Source organism: Oncorhynchus keta, chromosome 10 (assembly GCF_023373465.1).
Source record: "Oncorhynchus keta strain PuntledgeMale-10-30-2019 chromosome 10, Oket_V2, whole genome shotgun sequence".
In the NCBI taxonomy this organism is placed as follows: Eukaryota; Metazoa; Chordata; class Actinopteri; order Salmoniformes; family Salmonidae; genus Oncorhynchus; species Oncorhynchus keta.
The window spans coordinates 81,492,399-81,519,828 of NC_068430.1; the positions used below are offsets into that span (position 1 = coordinate 81,492,399).

Genomic DNA, 27,430 nt, shown 5'->3' on the forward strand with positions numbered 1-27,430 from the left:
ATAGGAGGAGAGGAGAGAGAGGGAGAGAGAGCTAGGAGAGGAGGAGAGAAGGAGAGAGAGAGAGAGGGAGGAGGAGAGAGAGGAGGAGAGAGAGGAGAGAGAGGAGAGGAGAGAGAGAGACCGCTAAAAGAAGGAGGAGAAGAGGGGAAGAAGGAGAGAGGAGAGGAGAGGAGAGATGAGAAGGAGAGAGGCTAGGAGAGGAGGATGAGAAGGAGGAGAGGACTAGAGGAGAGGAGGATGAGAAGGAGGAGAGGACTAGAAGAGGAGGATGAGAAGGAGGAGAGGGCGAGAGGAGAGGAGGATGAGAAGGAGGAGAGGGCTAGGAGAGAGGAGGATGAGAAGGATGAGAGGGCTAGGAGAGGAGGATGAGAAGGAGGAGAGGGCTAGGAGGGAGGAGGATGAGAAGGAGGAGAGGGCTAGGAGAGGAGGATGAGAGGAGGAGGAGAGGGCTAGGAGAGGAGGATGAGAAGGAGGAGAGGGCTAGGAGAGGAGGATGAGAAGGAGGAGAGGGCTAGAGAGAGGAGGATGAGAAGGAGGAGAGGGCTAGGAGAGGAGGATGAGAAGGAGGAGAGGGCTAGGAGAGGAGGATGAGAAGGAGAGAGGGCTAGGAGAGGAGGATGAGAAGGAGAGAGGGCTAGGAGGAGGATGAGAAGGAGGAGAGGGCTAGGAGAGGAGGATGAGAAGGAGGAGAGGGCTAGGAGAGGAGGATGAGAAGGAGGAGAGGGCTAGGAGAGGAGGATGAGAAGGAGGAGAGGGCTAGGAGAGGAGGATGAGAAGGAGGAGAGGGCTAGGAGAGGAGGATGAGAAGGAGGAGAGGGCTAGGAGAGGAGGATGAGAAGGAGGAGAGGGCTAGGAGAGGAGGATGAGAAGGAGGAGAGGGCTAGGAGAGGAGGATGAGAAGGAGGAGAGGGCTAGGAGAGGAGGATGAGAAGGAGGAGAGGGCTAGGAGAGGAGGATGAGAAGGAGGAGAGGGCGAGAGGAGAGGAGGATGAGAAGGAGGAGAGGGCGAGAGGAGAGGAGGATGAGAAGGAGGAGAGGGCTAGGAGAGGAGGATGAGAAGGAGGAGAGGGAGGAGAGGAGGATGAGAAGGAGGAGAGGAGGATGAGAAGGAGGAGAGGGCGAGAGGAGAGGAGGATGAGAAGGAGGAGAGGGCTAGGAGAGGAGGATGAGAAGGAGGAGAGGGCTAGGAGAGGAGGATGAGAAGGAGGAGAGGGCTAGGAGAGGAGGATGAGAAGGAGGAGAGGGCGAGGAGAGGAGGATGAGAAGGAGGAGAGGGCTAGGAGAGGAGGATGAGAAGGAGGAGAGGGCTAGGAGAGGAGGATGAGAAGGAGGAGAGGGCGAGGAGAGGAGGATGAGAAGGAGGAGAGGGCTAGGAGAGGAGGATGAGAAGGAGGAGAGGGCTAGGAGAGGAGGATGAGAAGGAGGAGAGGGCTAGGAGAGGAGGATGAGAAGGAGGAGAGGGCTAGGAGAGGAGGATGAGAAGGAGGATGAGAGAGGAGGAGGAGAGGGCTAGGAGAGGAGGATGAGAAGGAGAAGAGGGCTAGGAGAGGAGGATGAGAAGGAGGAGAGGGCTAGGAGAGGAGGATGAGAAGGAGGAGAGGGCTAGGAGAGGAGGATGAGAAGGAGGAGAGGGCTAGGAGAGGAGGATGAGAAGGAGAAGAGGGCTAGGAGAGGAGGATGAGAAGGAGGAGAGGGCTAGGAGAGGAGGATGAGAAGGAGGAGAGGGCTAGGAGAGGAGGATGAGAAGGAGGAGAGGGCTAGGAGAGGAGGATGAGAAGGAGGAGAGGGCTAGGAGAGGAGGATGAGAAGGAGGAGAGGGCTAGGAGAGGAGGATGAGAAGGAGGAGAGGGCTAGGAGAGGAGGATGAGAAGGAGGAGAGGGCTAGGAGAGGAGGATGAGAAGGAGGAGAGGGCTAGGAGAGGAGGATGAGAAGGAGGGAGGGCGAGGAGAGGAGGATGAGAAGGAGGAGAGGGCTAGGAGAGGAGGATGAGAAGGAGGAGAGGGCTAGGAGAGGAGGATGAGAAGGAGGAGAGGGCTAGGAGAGGAGGATGAGAAGGAGGAGAGGGCTAGGAGAGGAGGATGAGAAGGAGGAGAGGGCTAGGAGAGGAGGATGAGAAGGAGGAGAGGGCTAGGAGAGGAGGATGAGAAGGAGGAGAGGGCTAGGAGAGGAGGATGAGAAGGAGGAGAGGGCTAGGAGAGGAGGATGAGAAGGAGGAGAGGAGGATGAGAAGGAGGAGAGGGCGAGAGGAGAGGAGGATGAGAAGGAGGAGAGGGCTAGGAGAGGAGGATGAGAAGGAGGAGAGGGCTAGGAGAGGAGGATGAGAAGGAGAGAGGGCTAGGAGAGGAGGATGAGAAGGAGGAGAGGGCTAGGAGAGGAGGATGAGAAGGAGGAGAGGGCTAGGAGAGGAGGATGAGAAGGAGGAGAGGGCTGAGAGGAGAGAGGAGAGGGAGGAGAGGAGGATGAGAAGGAGAGAGGGCTAGGAGGAGGATGAGAAGGAGGAGAGGGCTAGGAGAGGAGGATGAGAAGGAGGAGAGGGCTAGGAGAGGAGGATGAGAAGGAGGAGAGGGCTAGGAGAGAGGAGGATGAGAAGGAGAGAGAGGGCTAGGAGAGGAGGATGAGAAGGAGGAGAGGGCTAGGAGAGGAGGATGAGAAGGAGGAGAGGGCTAGGAGAGGAGGATGAGAAGGAGGAGAGGGCTAGGAGAGGAGGATGAGAAGGAGGAGAGGGCTAGGAGAGGAGGATGAGAAGGAGGAGAGGGCTAGGAGAGGAGGATGAGAAGGAGAGAGGGCTAGGAGAGGAGGATGAGAAGGAGGAGAGGGCTAGGAGAGGAGGATGAGAAGGAGGAGAGGGCTAGGAGGAGGATGAGAAGGAGGAGAGGGCTAGGAGAGGAGGATGAGAAGGAGGAGAGGGCTAGGAGAGGAGGATGAGAAGGAGGAGAGGGCTAGGAGAGGAGGATGAGAAGGAGGAGAGGGCTAGGAGAGGAGGATGAGAAGGAGGAGAGGGCTAGGAGAGGAGGAGGAGGAGGAGAGAGAGGAGGAGGATGAGAAGGAGGAGAGGGCTAGGAGAGGAGGATGAGAAGGAGGAGAGGGCTAGGAGAGGGAGGATGAGAAGGAGGAGAGGGCTAGGAGAGGAGGAGGAAGGAGGATGAGAAGGAGGAGAGGAGGGAGAAGGAGGAGAGGAGAGGAGGATGAGAAGGAGGAGAGGGCGAGAGGAGAGGAGGATGAGAAGGAGGAGAGGGCTAGGAGAGGAGGATGAGAAGGAGGAGAGGGCTAGGAGAGGAGGATGAGAAGGAGGAGAGGGCTAGGAGAGGAGGATGAGAAGGATGAGAGGGCTAGGAGAGGAGGATGAGAAGGAGGAGAGGGCTAGGAGAGGAGGATGAGAAGGAGGAGAGGGCTGACCTCTGTTGAGTGTAGGTGTGGTGTTGACATCAGCAGCTATGAAGGAAGACTCAGTCTGTCTGCGCACTGTATCGTTCCACATCCTCCTAATGCGACTCTGCAACACACACACACGCACACACACACACACACACACGCACACACACACACACACGCACACGCGCACGCACGCACACGCACACACACTTGGTTTACAACACACTCATAGCTTTCATCAGCAAGTCACTGTGTGTTTGTGTACCTTTCTGTTAGCGGGAGTTCTGCATGCCGTTGTGTGTGTGTGTGTACCTGTCTGTTAGCAGTAGCCCTGCGTGCTGTTGTGTGTGTGTGTGTGTACCTGTCTGTTTGCAGTAGCCCTGCGTGCTGTTGTGTGTGTGTGTGTACCTGTCTGTTAGCAGTAGCCCTGCGTGCTGTTGTGTGTGTGTGTGTACCTGTCTGTTAGCAGTAGCCCTGCGTGCTGTGTGTGTGTGTGTGTACCTGTCTGTTTGCAGTAGCCCTGCGTGCTGTTGTGTGTGTGTGTGTACCTGTCTGTTACCTGTCAGTAGCCCTGCGTGCTGTTGTGTGTGTGTGTGTACCTGTCTGTTAGCAGTAGCCCTGCGTGCTGTTGTGTGTGTGTGTGTACCTGTCTGTTTGCAGTAGCCCTGCGTGCTGTTGTGTGTGTGTGTGTACCTGTCTGTTAGCAGTAGCCCTGCGTGCTGTGTGTGTGTGTGTGTGTGTGTGTGTGTGTGTGTGTGTGTGTGTGTGTGTGTGTGTGTGTGTGTGTGTGTGTGTGTGTGTGTGTGTGTGTGTGTGTGTGTGTGTGTGTGTATACCTGTCTGTTAGCAGTAGCCCTGCGTGCTGTTGTGTGTGTGTGTGTACCTGTCTGTTAGCAGTAGCCCTGCGTGCCTGGTTGGTACTGCAGTAGCGGCTGTTGGCCCGTAGGGCGGCGCCCTTCACAGAGCCAGGTGAACTGGTGGTGGAGGAACAGTCACAGCACTGGGAGTGACGCACACACTTCCCATAGTCCTTATGGCCCTGGACAAACATGAACACACCGTATATACTGAAACACATAGCAAATATCATACAATACATGATCAGCCTCACCTCTTCCTGGTGAGAGACAATACTGAGACCCCACCTCTTCCTGGTGAGAGACAGTACTGAGACCCCACCTCTTCCTGGTGAGAGACAGTACTGAGACCCCACCTCTTCCTGGTGAGAGACAGTACTGAGACCTCACCTCTTCCTGGTGAGAGACAGTACTGAGACCTCACCTCTTCCTGGTGAGAGACAGTACTGAGACCCCACCTCTTCCTGGTGAGAGACAGTACTGAGACCCCACCTCTTCCTGGTGAGAGACAGTACTGAGACCCCACCTCTTCCTGGTGAGAGACAGTACTGAGACCCCACCTCTTCCTGGTGAGAGACAGTACTGAGACCCCACCTCTTCCTGGTGAGAGACAGTACTGAGACCCCACCTCTTCCTGGTGAGAGACAGTACTGAGACCCCACCTCTTCCTGGTGAGAGACAGTACTGAGACCCCACCTCTTCCTGGTGAGAGACAGTACTGAGACCCCACCTCTTCCTGGTGAGAGACAGTACTGAGACCCCACCTCTTCCTGGTGAGAGACAGTACTGAGACCCCACCTCTTCCTGGTGAGAGACAGTACTGAGACCCCACCTCTTCCTGGTGAGAGACAGTACTGAGACCCCACCTCTTCCTGGTGAGAGACAGTACTGAGACCCCACCTCTTCCTGGTGAGAGACAGTACTGAGACCCCACCTCTTCCTGGTGAGAGAAAGTACTGAGACCCCACCTCTTCCTGGTGAGAGACAGTACTGAGACCCACCTCTTCCTGGTGAGAGACAGTACTGAGACCCCACCTCTTCCTGGTGAGAGACAGTACTGAGACCCCACCTTTTCCTGGTGAGAGACAGTACTGAGACCCCACCTCTTCCTGGTGAGAGACAGTACTGAGACCCCACCTCTTCCTGGTGAGAGACAGTACTGAGACCCCACCTCTTCCTGGTGAGAGACAGTACTGAGACCCCACCTCTTCCTGGTGAGAGACAGTACTGAGACCTCTTCCTGGTGAGAGACAGTACTGAGACCCCACCTCTTCCTGGTGAGAGAGACAGTACTGAGACCCCACCTCTTCCTGGTGAGAGACAGTACTGAGACCCCACCTCTTCCTGGTGAGAGACAGTACTGAGACCCCACCTCTTCCTGGTGAGAGACAGTACTGAGACCCCACCTCTTCCTGGTGAGAGACAGTACTGAGACCCCACCTCTTCCTGGTGAGAGACAGTACTGAGACCCCACCTCTTCCTGGTGAGAGACAGTACTGAGACCCCACCTCTTCCTGGTGAGAGACAGTACTGAGACCCCACCTCTTCCTGGTGAGAGACAGTACTGAGACCCCACCTCTTCCTGGTGAGAGACAGTACTGAGACCCCACCTCTTCCTGGTGAGAGACACCTCTTCCTGGTACTGAGACCCCACCTCTTCCTGGTGAGAGACAGTACTGAGACCCCACCTCTTCCTGGTGAGAGACAGACTGAGACCCCACCTCTTCCTGGTGAGAGACAGTACTGAGACCCCACCTCTTCCTGGTGAGAGACAGTACTGAGACCCCACCTCTTCCTGGTGAGAGACAGTACTGAGACCCACCTCTTCCTGGTGAGAGACAGTACTGAGACCCCACCTCTTCCTAGTGGTGAGAGACAGTACTGAGACCCCACCTCTTCCTGGTGAGAGACAGTACTGAGACCCCACCTCTTCCTGGTGAGTGACAGAGAGACAGTATTGAGACCCCACCTACCTTCCTGGTGAGTGTACAGACAGTATTGAGACCCCACCTACCTTCCTAGTGAGTACAGACAGTACTGAGAACTACCTTCCCCACCTTCCTTCCTGGTGACAGAACAGTACTGAGACCCCACCTACCTTCCTAGTGAGAGACAGTACTGAGACATTGAGACCCCACCTACCTTCCTAGTGAGTGTACAGACAGTACTGAGACCCCCACCTTTCCTGGTGACAGACAGTACTGAGACCCCACCTACCTTCCTAGTGAGTGTACAGACAGTACTGAGACCCCACCTACCTTCCTAGTGAGTGTACAGAGACAGTACTGAGACCCCACCTCTTCCTGGTGAGAGGACCCCACCTTCCTAGTGAGACAGACAGTACTGAGACCCCACCTCTTCCTGGTGAGAGACAGTACTGAGACCCCACCTCTTCCCGGTGAGAGACAGTACTGAGACCCCACCTCTTCCTGGTGAGAGACAGTATTGAGACCCCACCTCTTCCTGGTGAGAGACAGTACTGAGACCCCAACTACCTTCCTAGTGAGTGTACAGAACAGTACTGAGACCCCAACTACCTTCCTAGTGAGTGTACAGAACAGTATTGAGACCCCACCTACCTTCCTAGTGAGTGTACAGAACAGTATTGAGACCCCACCTACCTTCCTAGTGAGTGTACAGAACAGTATTGAGACCCCACCTACCTTCCTAGTGAGTGTACAGAACAGTATTGAGACCCCACCTACCTTCCTAGTGAGTGTACAGAACAGTATTGAGACCCCACCTACCTTCCTAGTGAGTGTACAGTACAGTATTGAGACCCCACCTACCTTCCTAGTGAGTGTACAGAACAGTATTGAGACCCCACCTACCTTCCTAGTGAGTGTACAGAACAGTATTGAGACCCCGCCTACCTTCCTAGTGAGTGTACAGAACAGTATTGAGACCGCACCTACCTTCCTAGTGAGTGTACAGAACAGTATTGTGATGAGCAGAGCCTGGGCCGTGTTAAGGGAGGAGAAGAGGTAGGAGAGGAGGAGAGAGGGAGATGAGAGGAAGACGAGCCCCAGAGACCAGGTCACCACCAGGAGGAAGAGGAGGGTGAGCGAACCCACAGTCCACGCTCTGTAGAGAGGGAGAAAGAGGAGAGGGAGAGAGGAGGGAGGAAAAGAGGAGAGGGAGGGGGAAGAAGAGAGGAGAGGGAGATGGGGGTTAGGGAAGAGAGAGAAAGGGAGGTGGGGTTAGGGAGGAGAGAGAGAGGGAGGTGGGGGTTAGGGAGGAGAGAGAGAGAGAGAGAGAGAGAGAGAGAGAGAGAGAGAGAGAGAGAGAGAGAGAGAGAGAGAGAGAGAGAGAGGGAGGTGGGGGTTAGGGGGAGAGATAGAGGGAGGTGGGGGTTAGGGAGGAGAGAGAGAGGGGAGGAGAGGGGTTAGGTGAGGGGTTAGGGGGAGAGAGAGAGGGAGGGGGGGGTTAGGGGAGGAGAGAGAGAGGGGGTGGAGGTTAGGGAGGAGAGAGAGAGGGAGGGGTTAGGGAGTAGAGAGAGAGGTAGGGGTTAGGGAGGAGAGAGAGAGGGAGGGGTTAGGGAGGAGAGAGAGGGAGGTAGGGGTTAGGGGGGAGAGAGAGAGGGAGGTGGGGGTTAGGGAGGAGAGAGAGAGGGAGGTGGGGGTTAGGGGAGAGAGAGAGAGGGAGGTGGGGGTTAGGGGGAGAGAGAGAGGGAGGTGGGGGTTAGGGGGAGAGAGAGAGGGAGGTGGGGGTTAGGGGGAGAGAGAGAGAGGGGGGTTAGGGGGGTTAGGGGGAGAGAGAGAGAGGGAGGTGGGGGTTAGGGGAGAGAGAGAGAGGGAGGTGGGGGTTAGGGGGAGAGAGAGAGGGAGGGGTTAGGGAGGAGAGAGAGAGGAGGTGGGGGTTAGGGGGGGAGAGAGAGAGAGGGAGGTGGGGGTTAGGGGGAGGAGAGAGAGAGAGGGAGGTTAGGGGAGGAGAGAGAGAGAGGGGGGTTAGGGAGGAGAGAGGGAGGGGGGGGTTAGGGAGGAGAGAGAGAGAGGGAGGTGGGGGTTAGGGAGGAGAGAGAGGGAGGGGGGGGGTTAGGGAAGAGAGAGAGAGGGAGGTGGGGGTTAGGGAGGAGAGAGAGAGGGAGAAGGGGGTTAGGGAGGAGAGAGAGAGAGGGAGGGAGGGGTCAGGGAGGGGAGAGAGAGAGAGGGGGGAGGTAGGGGGGAGAGGGGGAGGGGTTAGGGAGGAGAGAGAGAGGGGGGGGGGGGAGGGAGGAGAGAGAGAGAGGGGGGGGGTTAGGGAGGGAGAGAGAGAGAGAGGGGGAGGGGTTAGGAGGAGAGAGAGAGAGAGGGGAGGGGTTAGGGAGGAGAGAGAGGGGGGGAGGGGTTAGGGAGGAGAGAGAGAGAGGGGGAGGGGTTAGGGAGAGAGAGAGAGAGGGGGAGGGGTTAGGGAGGAGAGAGAGAGAGGGGGAGGGGTTAGGGAGGAGAGAGAGAGAGGGGGAGGGGTTAGGGAGGAAGCAGAAGGAGAAGATGTTATGTCATGTTATTTTGACATAACGTTTTAAGCCTCACATCTTCTACTTTTCACTATTTGAGTCCTCTGTTACTTCTTCCTGTTTCTACCCCTTCCCATGAGCCTCTGTGTCCCTCCCTGCCCAAAACAAACAACCAATCATGCCTGTCACATATGTGCCAGGGTGCGGGGCTCACCTGAGGTTGTCGTGACGACTGGAGTCGGGTTTGAGGGCGGAGGAGCTGTGCACCATCTTGTGAAGAGTCATCACCAAGACAACCAGGTTCAGCTGGGGGTCACAGGGTCAGAGGTCAGAGGTGAGATGTCAAACTCGTGTATGTGTGTGCTCACATGTGAGAGTGTGTGTGTTTGTCTCACCGTTATAATGACAGATACAGGACCCAGGAAACTCCAGATGAAGTAGTTGTCCATCTGCAGCCAACACCTACACACACACACACACACACACACACACACACACACACACACACACACACACACACACACACACACACACACACACACACACACACACACACACACACACACACACACACACACAGCAGAGATTTCAAATCAATACTCACACACACACCCCCCACACACATCCTCCCCCCCCACACACACATCCTCCCCCCACCACACACATCCTCCCCCCCCCACACATCCTCCCCCCCACACACATCCTCCCCCCACCACACACATCCTCCCCCCCACCACCACCTCCTCCCCCCCCACCACACATCCTCCCCCCACCACACCATCCCCCCCACACACACATCCTCCCCCCACCCCCATCCTCCCCCCACCCCACACATCCTCCCCCCCACCACACACAATCACATCCTCCCCACACACTCCCCCCACACACATCCTCCCCCCCCCACCACACACATCCTCCCCCCCACCACACACATCCTCCCCCCCCACCACACACATCCTCCCCCCCACCACACACATCCTCCCCCACCACACACATCCTCCCCCCCCCCATCCTCCCCCACCACACACATCCTCCCCCCCCCACACACATCCTCCCCCCACCCCCACCACACACATCCTCCCCCCCCACCACATCCATCCCCCCCACCACACACATCCTCCCCCATCCCCCCCCACACACACATCCTCCCCCCCACCACACATCCTCCCCCCCCCACACACATCCTCCCCCCCACCACACACACTCTCTGCCACTTACACGGTCCGGGTGCCGTAGCCCCTGTAGTCGATGGCGGCGGAGACGGCCACGACCACCCCTGGCAGGAAGTAGCCGCAGAGATAGAAGTACTTCCTCCTAGAGGACCGTCCTTCAAAGATCTCCCCCTGCAGTAAGTAGAGTTCCACTGCCTCCAGGCATAACCAACAGAACACAGAGAGCAGGGAGAAATGGAGCAGACCTGCAAAGACTGGACACGCTACCTAGAGAGGGGAGGAGAGAGGGAGGAGAGGGGAGGAGAGGGGAGGGGGAGGAGAGGGGAGGAGAGGAGAGGGGGAGGAGAGGAGAGGGGAGAGAGAGGGGAGGAGAGGAGAGGAGAGGAGAGAGGGAGAGAGGGGGAGGGAGAGGAGAGGAGAGGGGAGGAGAGGGAGGGAGGAGAGGGGGAGGAGAGGGGAGAGAGGGGAGGGGGAGGAGAGGAGAGGGGGAGGAGAGGGGAGGAGAGGGGAGGAGAGGAGAGGGGGGAGAGGGGAGGGAGAGGGGAGGAGAGGAGAGGGGAGGAGAGGGGAGGAGAGGGGGGGAGAGAGGAGAGGAGAGGAGAGGGGAGGAGAGAGGGGGAGGAGAGGGGAGGAGAGGAGAGGGGAGGGGAGGAGAGGGAGGAGAGGGGGAGGAGAGGGGAGGGGGAGGAGAGGGAGGAGGGGAGAGGGGGAGGAGAGGGGGGGGGAGGAGAGGGGAGGAGAGGGGGAGGAGAGGAGAGGGGGAGGAGAGGGGAGGAGAGGGAGAGGGGAGGAGAGGGGGGAGGAGAGGGGAGGAGAGGGGGGAGAGGAGAGGGGAGGAGGGGGGAGGAGAGGGGAGGGGAGGAGAGGGGGGAGGAGGGGAGGAGAGGGGGAGGAGAGGGGAGGGGAGGAGAGGGAGGGGAGGAGAGGGGGGGAGGGGGGAGGAGGGGGAGAGGGGAGGAGAGGAGAGGGGGGGAGAGGGGGAGAGGGGAGGAAGAGGGGAGGGGGAGGAGAGGGGGAGGAGAGGGGAGGGAGGGGGAGGAGAGGGGGAGGAGAGGGGGGAGAGGGGAGGAGAGGGGGAGGAGAGGAGAGGGGAGGAGGGGGGGAGGAGAGGAGAGGGGGAGGGGGGAGAGGGGAGGGGGGGGGGGGGAGGGGGGGGGGGGGGGGGGGAGGAGAGAGGGAGGATAGAGGGAGAGGTGGAGAGGGCGGAGGACAGGGAATTCAATTAAATTCAAAATATTTTATTGGCATGACAGAAATCCCTCCCTTCATACTGCTGAAGTAACGACACATGAAGAAACACTGAGGAACATTTCAGTTACTGACTGGATCAACAAGAACTAAAAGCTCTGTAATGAGTCTTGTCCTCTCATAAGAACTAAAAGCTCTGTACTGAGTCTTGTCCTCTCATAAGAACTAAAAGCTCTGTACTGAGTCTTGTCCTCTCATAAGAACTAAAAGCTCTGTACTGAGTCTTGTCCTCTCATAAGAACTAAAAGCTCTGTACTGAGTCTTGTCCTCTCATAAGAACTAAAAGCTCTGTACTGAGTCTTGTCCTCTCATAAGAACTAAAAGCTCTGTACTGAGTCTTGTCCTCTCATAAGAACTAAAAGCTCTGTACTGAGTCTTGTCCTCTCATAAGAACTAAAAGCTCTCTTGTTCTACTGAGTCTTGTCCTCTCATAAGAACTAAAAGCTCTGTACTGAGTCTTGTCCTCTCATAAGAACTAAAAGCTCTGTACTGAGTCTTGTCCTCTCATAAGAACTAAAAGCTCTTAAGAACTAAAAGTCCTCTCATAAGAACTAAAAGCTCTGTACTGAGTCTTGTAAGAACTAAAAGCTCTGTACTGAGTCTTGTCCTCTCATAAGAACTAAAAGCTCTGTACTGAGTCTTGTCCTCTCATAAGAACTAAAAGCTCTGTACTGAGTCTTGTCCTCTCATAAGAACTAAAAGCTCTGTACTGAGTCTTGTCCTCTCATAAGAACTAAAAGCTCTGTACTGAGTCTTGTCCTCTCATAAGAACTAAAAGCTCTGTACTGAGTCTTGTCCTCTCATAAGAACTAAAAGCTCTACTGAGTCCTCTCATAAGAACTAAAAGCTCTGTACTGAGTCTTGTCCTCTCATAAGAACTAAAAGCTCTGTACTGAGTCTTGTCCTCTCATAAGAACTAAAAGCTCTGTACTGAGTCTTGTCCTCTCATAAGAACTAAAAGCTCTGTCTTACTGTACTGAGTCTTGTCCTCTCATAAGAACTAAAAGCTCTGTACTGAGTCTTGTCCTCTCATAAGAACTAAAAGACTGAGTCTTGTCCTCTCATAAGAAAAAGCTCTGTACTGAGTCTTGTCCTCTCATAAGAACTAAAAGCTCTGTACTGAGTCTTGTCCTCTCATAAGAACTAAAAGCTCTGTACTGAGTCTTGTCCTCTCATAAGAACTAAAAGCTCTGTACTGAGTCTTGTCCTCTCATAAGAACTAAAAGCTCTGTACTGAGTCTTGTCCTCTCATAAGAACTAAAAGCTCTGTACTGAGTCTTGTCCTCTCATAAGAACTAAAAGCTCTGTACTGAGTCTTGTCCTCTCATAAGAACTAAAAGCTCTGTACTGAGTCTTGTCCTCTCATAAGAACTAAAAGCTCTGTACTGAGTCTTGTCCTCTCATAAGAACTAAAAGCTCTGTACTGAGTCTTGTCCTCTCATAAGAACTAAAAGCTCTGTACTGAGTCTTGTCCTCTCATAAGAACTAAAAGCTCTGTACTGAGTCTTGTCCTCTCATGAGAACTAAAAGCTCTGAACTGAGTCTTGTTCTCTCATAAGAACTAAAAGCTCTGTACTGAGTGAGTCTTGTTCACTCATAAGTTGTGACAAAACTATGTCACATGAAATCAAATTTGATTGGTCACATACACATGGTTAGCAGATGTTAATGCGAGTGTAGCGAAATGCTTCTAGTTCCGACAGTGCAGTAATATATCAACAAATTCACAATGACTATCTAATACACACAAGTGTAAAGGAATGGATAAGAATATGTACATATGAAGATGTGTGTGTTCGTATGTGTGTGTGTGATTTTACTCACGCTGTACTGTGTCTTATCCACCCCAATGAGGAAGATGAGTTCGGTGATGAAGAGGTTGCCCCACAGATTCCTGTGTATGGTGCTGTGGTCCGACTGTGGTGCCCCCTGGCAGCACAGTAAGGTACTGCAGGCTGCAAGGCACACCAGGGCTACGGATATACCTACCCAGGACACAACGTAGACCAGAACCTCCTGTATACCATCTACAGACTGGAGAGAGGAGGGGAGAGGGAGGGAGGGAGGGGGGGGGGGAAGAGAGGAGGTGGAGGGAGGGAGGGAGAGAGGGGGAGGAGAGGAAGGAGGGGAAGAGAGGAGGGGAGGGGGGGAGGGAGGGGAGGGGAGGAAGGAGGGAAGAGAGGAGGTGGAGGGAGGGAGGGAGGGGGGGGGAGGAGGAAGGAGGGGGAGGAGGAGGGGAGGGAGGGAGGGAGGGGGGGGAGGGGAGGGAAGAGAGGGAGGGAGGGAGGGAGGGAGGGGGAGGAAGGAGGGAAGAGAGGAGGTGGAGGGGAGGGAGGGAGGGAGGGAGGGAGGGAGGGAGGGAGGGAGGGAGGGAGGGGAGGGAGGGAGGGAGGGAGGGAGGGAGGGGGGGGAGGGGAGGGAGGGGGAGGGAGGGAGGGGAGGGAGGGAGGGAGGGAGGGAGGGAGGGAGGGAGGGAGGGAGGGAGGGAGGGAGGGGGGGAGGGAGGGAGGGAGGGTAGAGAGTTTTTAACATTTAACCATTTCTTTGACCATCAAAATGTGATATTAGAGTGAGTTTGTGTGTGTGTGTGTGTGTGTGTGTGTGTGTGTGTGTGTGTGTGTGTGTGTGTGTGTGTGTGTGTGTGTGTGTGTGTTTGTGTGTGTGTGTATGTTTGTGTGTGTGTTTGTGTATGTTTGTGTATGTGTGTGTGTGTAATGTGTGTTTGTGTATGTGTGTGTGTGTGTGTGTGTGTGTGTGTGTGTGTGTGTGTGTGTGTGTGTGTGTGTGTGTGTGTGATGTGTGTGTGTGTGTGTGTGTGTGTGTGTGTGTGTGTGTGTGTGTGTGTGTGTGTGTGTGTGTGTGTGTGTGTGTGTGCGCTAGTTACAGCAGGTTGGTGGTAGGTCATCAGGACAGCGTAGGTTGACAGATGGTTACAGGCGCATGTGGTGTGTGTGTTGTTGGTGTGTATCCGTTTACACCCCTGGGACGACCAACGACCCCCGGACGACCCCGATGCTGACCCCCCCGACCCCGTGGAGTTCCAGAACGAACAGTTGGGGCTGAAGTGGTTCTCCACCTGGAGACAAATAAACATACAGGGTTGAAACACACACACACACACACACACACACACACACACACACACACACACACACACACACACACACACACACACAAAACACACACACACACACACACACACACACACACACACACACACACACACACACACACACACACACACACACACACACACACACACACACACACACACACACACACACACACACACACACACACACACACACACACACACACACACACGTACCTGTAGGTGTCGCAGAGTGAAGACGACCGGTTCAGAGAGGAATACTCGGTTGGAACCTTTGTTGACAGAAGCCGAGATCACGTGAGAATTCACCGCCAAGCTCCTGCCACCGCCAATCACAAACCCCGCCTCCAACCTCAACGAGGAGTTGTTAGTGGTCAGGAAGGATCCAAGGTTCTTATACAGAGATAGAACTATCTTCACCTGGCCTGGAGATGGAGAGAGGAGGAGAGATAGAACTATCTTCACCTGGCCTGGAGATGGAGAGATAAAACTATCTTCACCTGGCCTAGAGATGGAGAGAGGAGAGATAGAACTATCTTCACCTGACCTAGAGATGGAGAGATGAGAGATAGAACTATCTTCACCTGACCTAAAGATGGAGAGATGAGAGATAGAACTATCTTCACCTGACCTAGAGATGGAGAGATGAGAGATAGAACTATCTTCACCTGACCTAGAGATGGAGAGATAGAACTATCTTCACCTGACCTAGAGATGGAGAGAGGAGGAGAGATAGAACTATCTTCACCTGACCTAGAGATGGAGAGAGGAGGAGAGATAGAACTATCTTCACCTGACCTAGAGATGGAGAGAGGAGGAGAGATAGAACTATCTTCACCTGACCTAGAGATGGAGAGAGGAGGAGAGATAGAACTATCTTCACCTGACCTAGAGATGGAGAGAGGAGGAGAGATAGAACTATCTTCACCTGACCTAGAGATGGAGAGAGGAGGAGAGATAGAACTATCTTCACCTGGCCTAGAGATGGAGAGAGGAGGAGATATAACTATCCTCACCTGGCCTAGAGATGGAGAGAGGAGGAGATATAACTATCCTCACCTGGCCTAGAGATGGAGAGAGGAGGAGATATAACTATCCTCACCTGGCCTAGAGATGGAGAAAGGAGATATAACTATCTTCACCTGGCCTAGAGATGGAGAGACATAACTATCTTTACCTGGCCTAGAGATGGAGAGAGGAGAGATATAACTATCTTTACCTGGCCTAGAGATGGAGAGAGGAGAGATATAACTATATTCACCTGGCCTAGAGATGGAGAGACATAACTATCTTTACCTGGCCTAGAGATGGAGGAGAGATATAACTATCTTTACCTGGCCTAGAGATGGAGAGAGGAGGAGAGATATAACTATCTTCACCTGGCCTAGAGATGGAGAGATATAACTATCCTCACCTGGCCTAGAGATGGAGAGATATAACTATCTTCACCTGGCCTAGAGATGGAGAGACCTGGAGATGGAGAGATATAACTATCTTCACCTGGCCTAGAGATGGAGAGATATAACTATCTTCACCTGGAGAGATGGAGAGATATAACTATCTTCACCTGGCCTAGAGATGGAGAGGACCTGGAGAGATGGAGAGATTTAACTATCTTCACCTGGCCTAGAGATGGAGATATAACTATCCTCACCTGGAGAGATGGAGAGATATAACTATCTTCACCTGGCCTAGAGATGGAGATATAACTATCCTCAGCCTATAGAGAGAGGAGAGATATAACTATCTTCACCTGGCCTAGAGATGGAGAGATATAACTATCCTCACCTGGATAGAGATGGAGAGATATAACTATCTTCACTGGCTGATATAACTACCTAGAGATGGAGAGATATAACTATCTTCACCTGGCCTAGAGATGGAGAGATATAACTATCTTCACCTGGCCTAGAGATGGAGAGACCTGGAGGAGATGGAGAGATATAACTATCTCACCTGACCTAGAGATGGAGAGATATAACTATCTTCACCTGGCCTAGAGATGGAGAGATATAACTATCTTCACCTGGCCTAGAGATGGAGAGAGCCTATAGATGGAGAGATATAACTATCTTCACCTGGCCTAGAGATGGAGGATCCTCAACTGGAGAGATGGAGAGATATAACTATCTTCACCTGGCCTAGAGATGGAGAGATATAACTATCCTCACCTGGCCTATAGATGGAGAGATATAACTATCCTCACCTGGCCTAGAGATGGAGAGATATAACTATCCTCACCTGGCCTATAGATGGAGAGATATAACTATCCTCACCTGGCCTAGAGATGGGAGAGATATAACTATCCGCACCTGGCCTAGAGATGGAGAGATATAACTATCTTCACCTGGCCTAGAGATGGAGAGATATAACTATCCTCACCTGGCCTAGAGATGGAGAGAGGAGGAGATATAACTATCCTCACCTGGCCTAGAGATGGAGAGAGGAGGAGATATAACTATCCTCACCTGGCCTAGAGATGGAGAAAGGAGATATAACTATCTTCACCTGGCCTAGAGATGGAGAGACATAACTATCTTTACCTGGCCTAGAGATGGAGAGAGGAGAGATATAACTATCTTTACCTGGCCTAGAGATGGAGAGAGGAGAGATATAACTATATTCACCTGGCCTAGAGATGGAGAGATATAACTATCCTCACCTGGCCTAGAGATGGAGAGATATAACTATCCTCACCTGGCCTAGAGATGGAGAGATATAACTATCTTCACCTGGCCTAGAGATGGAGAGATATAACTATCCTCACCTGGCCTAGAGATGGAGAGATATAACTATCCTCACCTGGCCTAGAGATGGAGAGATATAACTATCTTCACCTGGCCTAGAGATGGAGAGATATAACTATCCTCACCTGGCCTAGAGATGGAGAGATATAACTATCTTCACCTGGCCTAGAGATGGAGAGATATAACTATCCTCACCTGGCCTATAGATGGAGAGATATAACTATCCTCACCTGGCCTAGAGATGGAGAGATATAACTATCCTCACCTGGCCTAGAGATGGAGAGATATAACTATCTTCACCTGGCCTAGAGATGGAGAGATATAACTATCCTCACCTGGCCTAGAGATGGAGAGATATAACTATCTTCACCTGGCCTAGAGATGGAGAGATATAACTATCCTCACCTGGCCTATAGATGGAGAGATATAACTATCCTCACCTGGCCTAGAGATGGAGAGATATAACTATCCTCACCTGGCCTATAGATGGAGAGATATAACTATCCTCACCTGGCCTAGAGATGGAGAGATATAACTATCCTCACCTGGCCTAGAGATGGAGAGATATAACTATCTTCACCTGGCCTAGAGATGGAGAGATATAACTATCCTCACCTGGCCTAGAGATGGAGAGATATAACTATCCTCACCTGGCCTAGAGATGGAGAGATATAACTATCCTCACCTGGCCTATAGATGGAGAGATATAACTATCCTCACCTGGCCTAGAGATGGAGAGAGGAGGAGATATAACTATCCTCACCTGGCCTAGAGATGGAGAGAGGAGATATAACTATCTTCACCTGGCCTAGAGATGGAGAGACATAACTATCTTTACCTGGCCTAGAGATGGAGAGAGGAGAGATATAACTATCTTTACCTGGCCTAGAGATGGAGAGATATAACTATCTTCACCTGGCCTAGAGATGGAGAGACATAACTATCTTTACCTGGCCTAGAGATGGAGAGAGGAGAGATATAACTATCTTTACCTGGCCTAGTGATGGAGAGAGGAGAGATATAACTATCTTCACCTGGCCTAGAGATGGAGAGATAACTATCCTCACCTGGCCTAGAGATGGAGAGATATAACTATCCTCACCTGGCCTAGAGATGGAGAGATTTAACTATCCCCACCTGGCCTATAGATGGAGAGATATAACTATCCTCACCTGGCCTAGAGATGGAGAGATATAACTATCTTCACCTGGCCTAGAGATGGAGAGATATAACTATCCTCACCTGGCCTAGAGATGGAGAGATATAACTATCCTCACCTGGCCTAGAGATGGAGAGATATAACTATCCTCACCTGGCCTATAGATGGAGAGATATAACTATCCTCACCTGGCCTAGAGATGGAGAGATATAACTATCTTCACCTGGCCTAGAGATGGAGAGATATAACTATCCTCACCTGGCCTATAGATGGAGAGATATAACTATCCTCACCTGGCCTAGAGATGGAGAGATATAACTATCCTCACCTGGCCTAGAGATGGAGAGATATAACTATCTTCACCTGGCCTAGAGATGGAGAGATATAACTATCCTCACCTGGCCTAGAGATGGAGAGATATAACTATCTTCACCTGGCCTAGAGATGGAGAGATATAACTATCCTCACCTGGCCTATAGATGGAGAGATATAACTATCCTCACCTGGCCTAGAGATGGAGAGATATAACTATCCTCACCTGGCCTATAGATGGAGAGATATAACTATCCTTCACCTGGCCTAGAGATGGAGAGATATAACTATCCTCACCTGGCCTAGAGATGGAGAGATATAACTATCTTCACCTGGCCTAGAGATGGAGAGATATAACTATCCTCACCTGGCCTATAGATGGAGAGATATAACTATCCTCACCTGGCCTAGAGATGGAGAGATATAACTATCCTCACCTGGCCTATAGATGGAGAGATATAACTATCCTCACCTGGCCTAGAGATGGAGAGATATAACTATCCGCACCTGGCCTAGAGATGGAGAGATATACTATCTTCACCTGGCATATAGATGGAGAGATATAACTATCTTCACCTGGCCTATAGATGGAGAGATATAACAATCTTCACCTGGCCTAGAGATGGAGAGATATAACTATCCTCACCTGGCCTAGAGATGGAGAGATATAACTATCTTCACCTGGCCTATAGATGGAGAGATATAACTATCCTCACCTGGCCTAGAGATGGAGAGATATAACTATCTTCACCTGGCCTAGAGATGGAGAGATATAACTATCCTCACCTGGCCTAGAGATGGAGAGATATAACTATCTTCACCTGGCCTAGAGATGGAGAGAGGAGATATAGAACTATCATGTGTGTGTGTGTGGCTAAGTGTGTGTTTCTGTCTGTGTGCGTGTGTGTTTATGCACGTGTGTGTGCGCGAGTGTATGTTTACCTGTGTGTGCGCGTGTGTGTCTTTGTGCGTTCATGTGTGTGTGTGTGTATGTGACTGTGTGTGTGTCTTTTGTGCGTTTGTGTGTGTGTGTGTGTCTGTGCATTTATGTGTGTGTGTGTCTCTGTGCGTTCGTGTGTGTGTGTGTGTGTGTGTGTGTGTGTGTGTGTGTGTGTGTGTGTGTGTGTGTGTGTGTGTGTGTGTGTGTGTGTGTGTGTGTGTGTGACTGACCATTGCTGCTGTACTGCTGTAGAGTAGCAGTTGAGAGCTGTAGAACACTGTCACTGTCATAGGAGTGAGGGAACGTCAGGTCCTGTAGATCTGCCTCTGTGTTCAATACATACACCTCTAGATCTACACACACACACACACACACACACACACACACACACACACACACACACACACACACACACACACACACACACACACACACACACACACACACACACACGAAAGAGAAACAGAGGGAAGTTTTTACATTTCAAACTGAACAGATTGCTAAGACACACACACACACACACACACACACACACACACACACACACACACACACACACACACACACACACACACACACACACACACACACACACACACACACACACCAAACTTACCGACATTGGGCGCTCTGTCGCTGAATCGCCCCTCGTAGATGTTGTTAGCCAATAGAAAGGCTCCTTTCTCCATGGCGTCCAATAGCAGCGAGGCAGAGCGTGATTGGTCAGTGGTCCTCATATCAGCCCAGGAGACTAGAGCTTCAGGGCCCAACAGGTTATCAACTACCTGAACCACCGCCTGTCAGAGACACACACAAATATAAATATATATATATATAATATATATATATATATATATATATATATATATATATATATATATACCTTTTTGGTTACTACATGATTCCATATGTGTTATTTCATAGTTTTGATGTCTTCACTATTATTCTAAAATGTAGAAAATAATAAAAATAAAGAAAAACCCTTGAATGAGTAGGTGTGTCCAAACTTTTGACTGGTACTGTATATATATACTCTGTACTGTATAGACTATATCATATAAAGCCTCATGAACCAATCACCTGTCCGGACTAGAGATATATCACACACCCATATACTAAAGATACCATACTAAAGATACCATACTAAATATACAATACTAAATCTACAATACTAAAGATACTATACTAAATATACAATACTAAATATACAATACTAAAGATACTATACTAAAGATACTATACTAAGTATACTATACTAAGTATACTAAATATACAATACTAAATATACAATCCTAAATATACTATACTGCATATACAATACTAAATATACAATACTAAATATAAATATACAATACTAAATATACAATACTAAAGATACTATACTAAATATACAATACTAAATATACAATACTAAATATACTACACTAAAGATACTATAGTAAAGATACTATACCAAATAAACAATGCTAAAGATACTATACTAAAGACAGAATAGTAAATATACAAATCTAAAGATACCATACTAAAGATACTATACTAAATACACAATACTAAAGATACTATACTAAATATACTACGCTAAAGATACTATACTAAATATACTACACTAAATATACAATACTAAAGATACTATACTAAAATACAATACTAAATATACTGTACTAAATATACTATACTAAATATACAACACTAAATATACTATACGAAATATACATAATACATATACTATACTAAATATAGAATACCAATAATGCTATACTAAATAAACAATACTAAATATACTATACTAAAGATACTATATTAAATATACAATACTAAATATACTATACTAAAGATCTAAACTAAAAATACAATACTAAATATACTGTACTAAATATACTATGCTAAATATACTATATTAAATAAACTATACTAAATATACAATACTAAATATACTATACTAAAGATACTATACTAAAAACACAATACTAAATATACTGTACTAAATATACTATACTAAATAAACTATACTAAATATACAATACGAAAGATTCTATACTAAATATACAATACTAAATATACACAATACATATACTATACTTAATATACAATACAAAATATACTATACTAAATATACTACACTTAAAATACTAAATATACTATACTAAATAAACTATACTAAATATACAATACTAAATATACTATACTAAAGATACTATACTAAAAACACAATACTAAATATACTGTACTAAATATACTATACTAAATATATAATACTAAAGACACTATACTAAAGATACAATACTAAATATACAATACTAAATATACAACACTAAATATACTATACTAAATATACTATATAAATATACAATACTAAACATACTACAGTAAATATCCTATACTAAATATGCTATCGTAACTATACTATACTAACTATATACTATATGTAGAGTTGTGGTTTACCTGGACATAAGCTCTACAGGTGCGTTCCCTCTTCTGCAACTGAAGTAGACAGAAACACACTTTACGTTACACAAGTACTACAAATCAAATCAAATGTTATTGGTCAAATGCACTCGAAGACAACAGGTGTAGACCTTACCGTGAAATGCTTACAACAGTCTGTGTGTGTGTGCCTTGTTGTAGTGTGTGTGTGTGTACCTTGTTGTAGTGTGTGTGTGTGTGTGTATCTTGTTGTAATGCGTGTGTGTGTGTACCTTGTTGTAGTGTGTGTGTGTGTATCTTGTTGTAATGCGTGTGTGTGTGTACCTTGTTGTAATGCGTGTGTGTGTGTGTGTGTGTACCTTGTTGTAATGTGTGTGTGTGTGTACCTTGTTGTAATGCGTGTGTGTGTACCTTGTGTGTGTGTGTGTATCTTGTTGTAATGCGTGTGTGTGTGTGTGTGTGTGTGTATCTTGTTGTAATGCGTGTGTGTGTGTACCTTGTTGTAATGCGTGTGTGTGTGTGTGTGTGTACCTTGTTGTAATGTGTGTGTGTGTGTGTGTGTTTGTTGTGTTATCGCGTGCGTGTGTGTGTGTGTGTGTGTGTGTGTGTGTGTACCTTGTTGTAATGCGTGTGTGTGTGTGTGTGTGTGTGTGTGTGTGTGTGTGTGTGTGTGTGTGTGTGTGTACCTTGTTGTAATGTGTGTGTGTGTGTGTGTGTACCTTGTTGTAATGTGTGTGTGTGTGTGTGTGTGTGTGTGTACCTTGTTGTAATGTGTGTGTGTGTGTGTGTGTGTGTGTGTGTGTGTGTGTGTACCTTGTTGTAATGTGTGTGTGTGTGTGTGTACCGTGTTGTAATGCGTGTGTGTGTACCTTGTTGTAGTTGCGTGCAGCAGACTCCTTGTTGGCTGGTCGTAGGGCCTGAAGCTGAGAATCCAGGATGTCCAACAGCTGCTCTAGAAGTTTGACTGACATGCTGACATCACCGGCGTAGACCCGCCCCCTCGTCAGGTTTACTAACTCACCAGCGATGTTAGCTGCATTCTCCCCACTCTTTATCTAGAAGGGAGGAGGGGAGGGAGGGGGAACAAGGGTGGAAGGCAGAGGGGGAGAGGGAACAGGGGAGGAGGGCAGAGGGGGAACGGTGGAGGAGGGAGGGAGGGAGGGAGGGGGAACAAGGGTGCAAGGCAGAGGGGGAGAGGGAACAGGGGAGGAGGGCAGAGGGGGAACGGGGGGAGGGAGGGAGGGGGAACAAGGGTGGAAGGCAGAGGGGGAGAGGGAACAGGGGAAGAGGGCAGAGGGGGAACGGGGGAGGAGGGAGGGAGGGAGGGAGGAACATATGGTCATGTTAAAGTTATGTTGTTCTGTCCATTGACGACCTGTGTGTGTCTTCGCGTGCGTATGGGTGTGTTTCCATCCATGTCCTTCTGCGTGTCTGTATGTGTGTGTGCATACAGTATGCATGCGTCCCTGCGTAAGAATGCGCGCACGTGTCCATCCGTGTGTTTGCGTGTGTGTGTCCATGTCCTTCCCTCCCTGTGTGTGTGTGTGTGTGTGTGTGTGTGTGTGTGTGTGTGTGTGTGTGTGTGTGTGTGTGTGTGTGTGTGTGTGTGTGTGTGTGTGTGTGTGTGTGTCCATGTCCTTCCCTCACCTGTGTGTGTGTGTGTGTGTGTGTGTGTGTGTGTGTGTGTGTGTGTGTGTGTGTGTGTGTGTGTGTGTGTGTGTGTGACTGACCTTCTGTGCTATCTGACTGACCCAGGGAGAGGTACAGTTACTGAGGTCAGGCCCTCTGGAGTTCCAAGTTACCGGGGACAACACACACTGGTACGATGCTATACCTGGTGGGGGAGAGAGAGGAGGAGGAGGGATGGAGGGAGAGAGGAGGGTGGGGAGAGAGAGGGGAGGAGGGTGGGGGAGAGAGAGAGGGGGAGGAGGGATGGAGGGAGAGAGGAGGGTGGGGGAGAGAGGGGAGGAGGGTGGGGAGAGAGAGGGGGAGGAGGGATGGAGGGAGAGAGGAGGGTGGGGGGGAGAGAGAGGGGGAGGAGGGTGGGGAGAGAGGAGGGTGGGGAGAGAGAGGGGTAGGAGGGTGGGGAGAGAGAGGGGGAGGAGGGATGGAGGGAGAGAGGAGGGTGGGGGGAGAGAGAGGGGGAGGAGGGTGGGGAGAGAGGAGGGTGGGGAGAGAGAGGGAGAGGAGGGATGGAGGGAGAGAGGAGGGTGGGGAGAGAGAGGGGAGGAGGGTGGGGAGAGAGGGGGAGGAGGGATGGAGGGAGAGAGGAGGGTGGGGGAGAGAGAGGGGGAGGAGGGTGGGGAGAGAGGAGGGTGGGGAGAGAGAGGGGTAGGAGGGTGGGGAGAGAGGAGGGTGGGGAGAGAGAGGGGAGGAGGGATGGAGGGGAGAGGAGGGTGGGGGAGAGAGGAGGGGGGGGAGAGAGAGGGGGAGGAGGGATGGAGGGAGAGAGGAGGGGGGGGGGAGAGGGGGGGAGGAGGGTGGGGAGAGAGGAGGGTGGGGAGAGAGAGGGGGAGGAGGGATGGAGGGAGAGAGGAGGGTGGGGAGAGAGGAGGGTGGGGGAGAGAGGGGGAGGAGGGATGGAGGGAGAGAGGAGGGTGGGGGAGAGAGAGGGGGAGGAGGGATGGAGGGAGAGAGGAGGGTGGGGAGAGAGAGGGGGAGGAGGGATGGAGGGAGAGAGGAGGGTGGGGAGAGAGGAGGGTGGGGGAGAGAGAGGGGAGGAGGGATGGAGGGAGAGAGGAGGGTGGGGAGAGAGAGGGGAGGAGGGTGGGGAGAGAGGAGGGTGGGGAGAGAGAGGGGGAGGAGGGTGGGGAGAGAGTGGGGAGGAGAGAGAGGGGAGGAGGGATGGAGGGGGAGAGGAGGGTGGGGAGAGAGAGGGGGAGGAGGGTGGGGAGAGAGGAGGGTGGGGAGAGAGAGGGGAGGAGGGATGGAGGGAGAGAGGAGGGTGGGGAGAGAGAGGGGGAGGAGGGATGGAGGGAGAGAGGAGGGTGGGGAGAGAGAGGGAGGGGGAGGAGGGATGGAGGGAGAGAGGAGGGTGGGGAGAGAGAGGGGGAGGAGGGTGGGGAGAGAGAGGAGGGTGGGGAGAGAGAGGGAGGGGAGGAGGGATGGAGGGAGAGAGGAGGGAGGGGAGAGAGAGGGGAGGAGGGTGGGGAGAGAGGAGGGTGGGGAGAGAGAGGGAGAGGAGGGATGGAGGGAGAGAGGAGGGTGGGGAGAGAGGAGGGGAGGAGGGATGGAGGGAGAGAGGAGGGTGGGGAGAGAGAGGGGGAGGAGGGTGGGGGAGAGAGGAGGGTGGGGAGAGAGAGAGAGGGGGAGGAGGGATGGAGGGAGAGAGGAGGGTGGGGAGAGAGAGGGGGAGGAGGGTGGGGAGAGAGGAGGGTGGGGAGAGAGAGAGAGGGGGAGGAGGGATGGAGGGAGAGAGGAGGGTGGGGAGAGAGAGGGGGAGGAGGGTGGGGAGAGAGGGGGGGAGGAAGGTGGGGAGAGAGAGGTGGAGGAGGGATGGAGGGATAGTGGGGAGAAAGAGAGGGGAGGAGGGATGGCGGGAATTAGGAGAGTGGGAAGAGAGAGGGGGAGGAGGGATGGAGGGAGAGAGGAGGGATGGAGGGAGAGAGGGAGGGTGGGGAGAGAGAGGGAGAGGAGGGATGGAGGGAGAGAGGAGGGTGGAGAGAAAGAGGGGGAGGAGGGATAGAGGGAGAGTGGGGAGAAAGAGGGGGAGGGGGGGATGGAGGGAGAGAGGAGGGAGGGAGGGAGAGAGGAGGGTGGGGAGGGAGGGGAGGAGGGATGGAGGGAGAGAGGAGAGTGGGAAGAGAGAGGGGGAGGAGGGATCGAGGGAGAGTGGGGAGAAAGAGGGGGGGGAGGGATGGAGGGGAGAGAGGAGGGATGGGGGAGAGAGGAGGGTGGGGAGAGGAGGGGAGGGATGGAGGGAGAGAGGAGGGTGGAGAGAAAGAGGGGGAGGAGGGAGAGGGAGGTGGGGAGAAAGAGGGGGAGGGAGGGATGGAGGGAGAGAGGAGGATGGAGGGAGAGAGGGAGGGGGGAGAGAGAGGGGGAGGAGGGATGGAGGGAGAGAGGAGGGTGGGGAGAGAGAGGGGGAGGGGGAGGAGGAGGGTGGGGAGAGAGAGAGAGGGGAGGAGGGATGGAGGGAGAGAGAGGGTGGGGAGGAGAGGGGGAGGAGGGGGGGAGAGAGTGGGGGAGGAAGGTGGGGAGAGAGAGGTGGAGGAGGGATGGAGGGATAGTGGGGAGAAGGAGAGGGGAGGAGGGATGGCGGGAGGGAGTGGGAAGAGAGGGGGAGGAGGGATGGAGGGATGAGGAGGGATGGAGGGAGAGAGGAGGGTGGGGAGAGAGAGGGAGAGGAGGGATGGAGGGAGAGAGGAGGGTGGAGAGAAAGAGGGGAGGAGGGATAGAGGGAGAGTGGGGAGAAAGAGGGGGGGGAGGGATGGAGGGAGAGAGGAGGGATGGGGAGAGAGGAGGGTGGGGAGAGAGAGGGGAGGAGGGATGGAGGGAGAGAGGAGGTGGGAGAGAGAGGGGGAGGAGGGATCGAGGGGATGGGGAGAAAGAGGGGGAGGAGGGATGGAGGGAGAGAGGAGGGATGAGGGGAGAGGAGGGTGGGGGAGAGAGAGGGGGAGGAGGGATGGAGGGAGAGAGGAGGGTGGAGAGAAGAGAGGGGAGGAGGGATGGAGGGAGAGTGGGGAGAAAGAGGGGAGGGAGGGATGGAGGGGAGAGGAGGGATGGAGGGAGAGAGGAGGGGGTGGGGAGAGAGAGGGGAGGAGGGATGGAAAACCTAAGAGGAGGGTGGGGAGAAAGAGGGGAGGAGGGATGGTCTCCCACTCTTTACTCTCTCTCTCCCTTTCTCACTAGAGGATTGGGGAGAGAGAGGGGGAGTGGGAGAAAGTGGTGGAGGAAGGGAGGAAGAGAGAGAGAGACAGATATCAAAACCTAATTTGCATTCAGCATGCTCTCACTACAGTATCACCCCCTCTCTCTCGCTCTCTCTCTTTCTCTCTCTGTCTCCCACTCTTTTACTCTCTCTCTCCCCCCTTTCTCACTAGACATTTCACAGACACACACACACACACACACACACACACACACACACACACACACACACACACACACACACACACACACACACACACACACACACACACACACACACACACACACACACACACACACACACACACACACACACACACACACACACACACACACACACACACACACACACTCACCCAGTGATCCTTTGGGACATGGTCTCTCCACCATCTCTCCTTTAGGTGTAGGGGGCCACTGTACCCCTCTGGTCACCCTCCCCTCACACACCCCAACCTGCCCCCCGTAGGACCCCCCCGGGGCGATGGGGGCACGGTGGGGGGGGTGGGGGGTCAGCGGGACCATGACCGTGATTGGCCGCAAGTCCGGACTCCGGTTGATGACCCCGATGGGATTGGAGGCTGAAGGTCGTACTGGGGTCAGCGCTACGGTGGCTGTGTAGGACCCCACTGTAGTCATTAGAGATGAGAGAGGACCTGGAGGAGAGAGGCATGGGGAGGGAGGGAGGGGTCAAATATATTATCATTCTGGTTAGTAAACTGTAGTCATTAGAGATGAGAGAGGACCTGGAGGAGAGAGGTATGGGGAGGGAGGGGTCAAATATAT

At 52.2% G+C, this 27,430-nt stretch overlaps 1 protein-coding gene across 1 annotated transcript in view; it reads right to left on the reverse strand.

The window, feature by feature from the left end:
• Window positions 1–27,430, reverse strand: part of LOC127931966 (adhesion G protein-coupled receptor L1-like) — a 106,900-nt gene that overhangs the window by 4,314 nt on the left and 75,156 nt on the right. The window contains exons 10-24 of the mRNA XM_052526124.1: window positions 27,004–27,300; window positions 23,509–23,612; window positions 22,648–22,833; window positions 21,797–21,835; window positions 19,971–20,151; window positions 19,585–19,707; window positions 14,413–14,621; window positions 13,969–14,160; window positions 12,909–13,118; window positions 9,883–10,103; window positions 9,060–9,126; window positions 8,879–8,970; window positions 7,145–7,313; window positions 4,256–4,411; window positions 3,398–3,494 (exon numbers count right to left, since the gene is read on the reverse strand). Of these exons, the coding sequence (XP_052382084.1) occupies window positions 3,398–3,494; window positions 4,256–4,411; window positions 7,145–7,313; window positions 8,879–8,970; window positions 9,060–9,126; window positions 9,883–10,103; window positions 12,909–13,118; window positions 13,969–14,160; window positions 14,413–14,621; window positions 19,585–19,707; window positions 19,971–20,151; window positions 21,797–21,835; window positions 22,648–22,833; window positions 23,509–23,612; window positions 27,004–27,300 (2,343 nt within the window). The remainder of the gene's footprint in view (window positions 1–3,397; window positions 3,495–4,255; window positions 4,412–7,144; window positions 7,314–8,878; window positions 8,971–9,059; window positions 9,127–9,882; window positions 10,104–12,908; window positions 13,119–13,968; window positions 14,161–14,412; window positions 14,622–19,584; window positions 19,708–19,970; window positions 20,152–21,796; window positions 21,836–22,647; window positions 22,834–23,508; window positions 23,613–27,003; window positions 27,301–27,430) is intronic.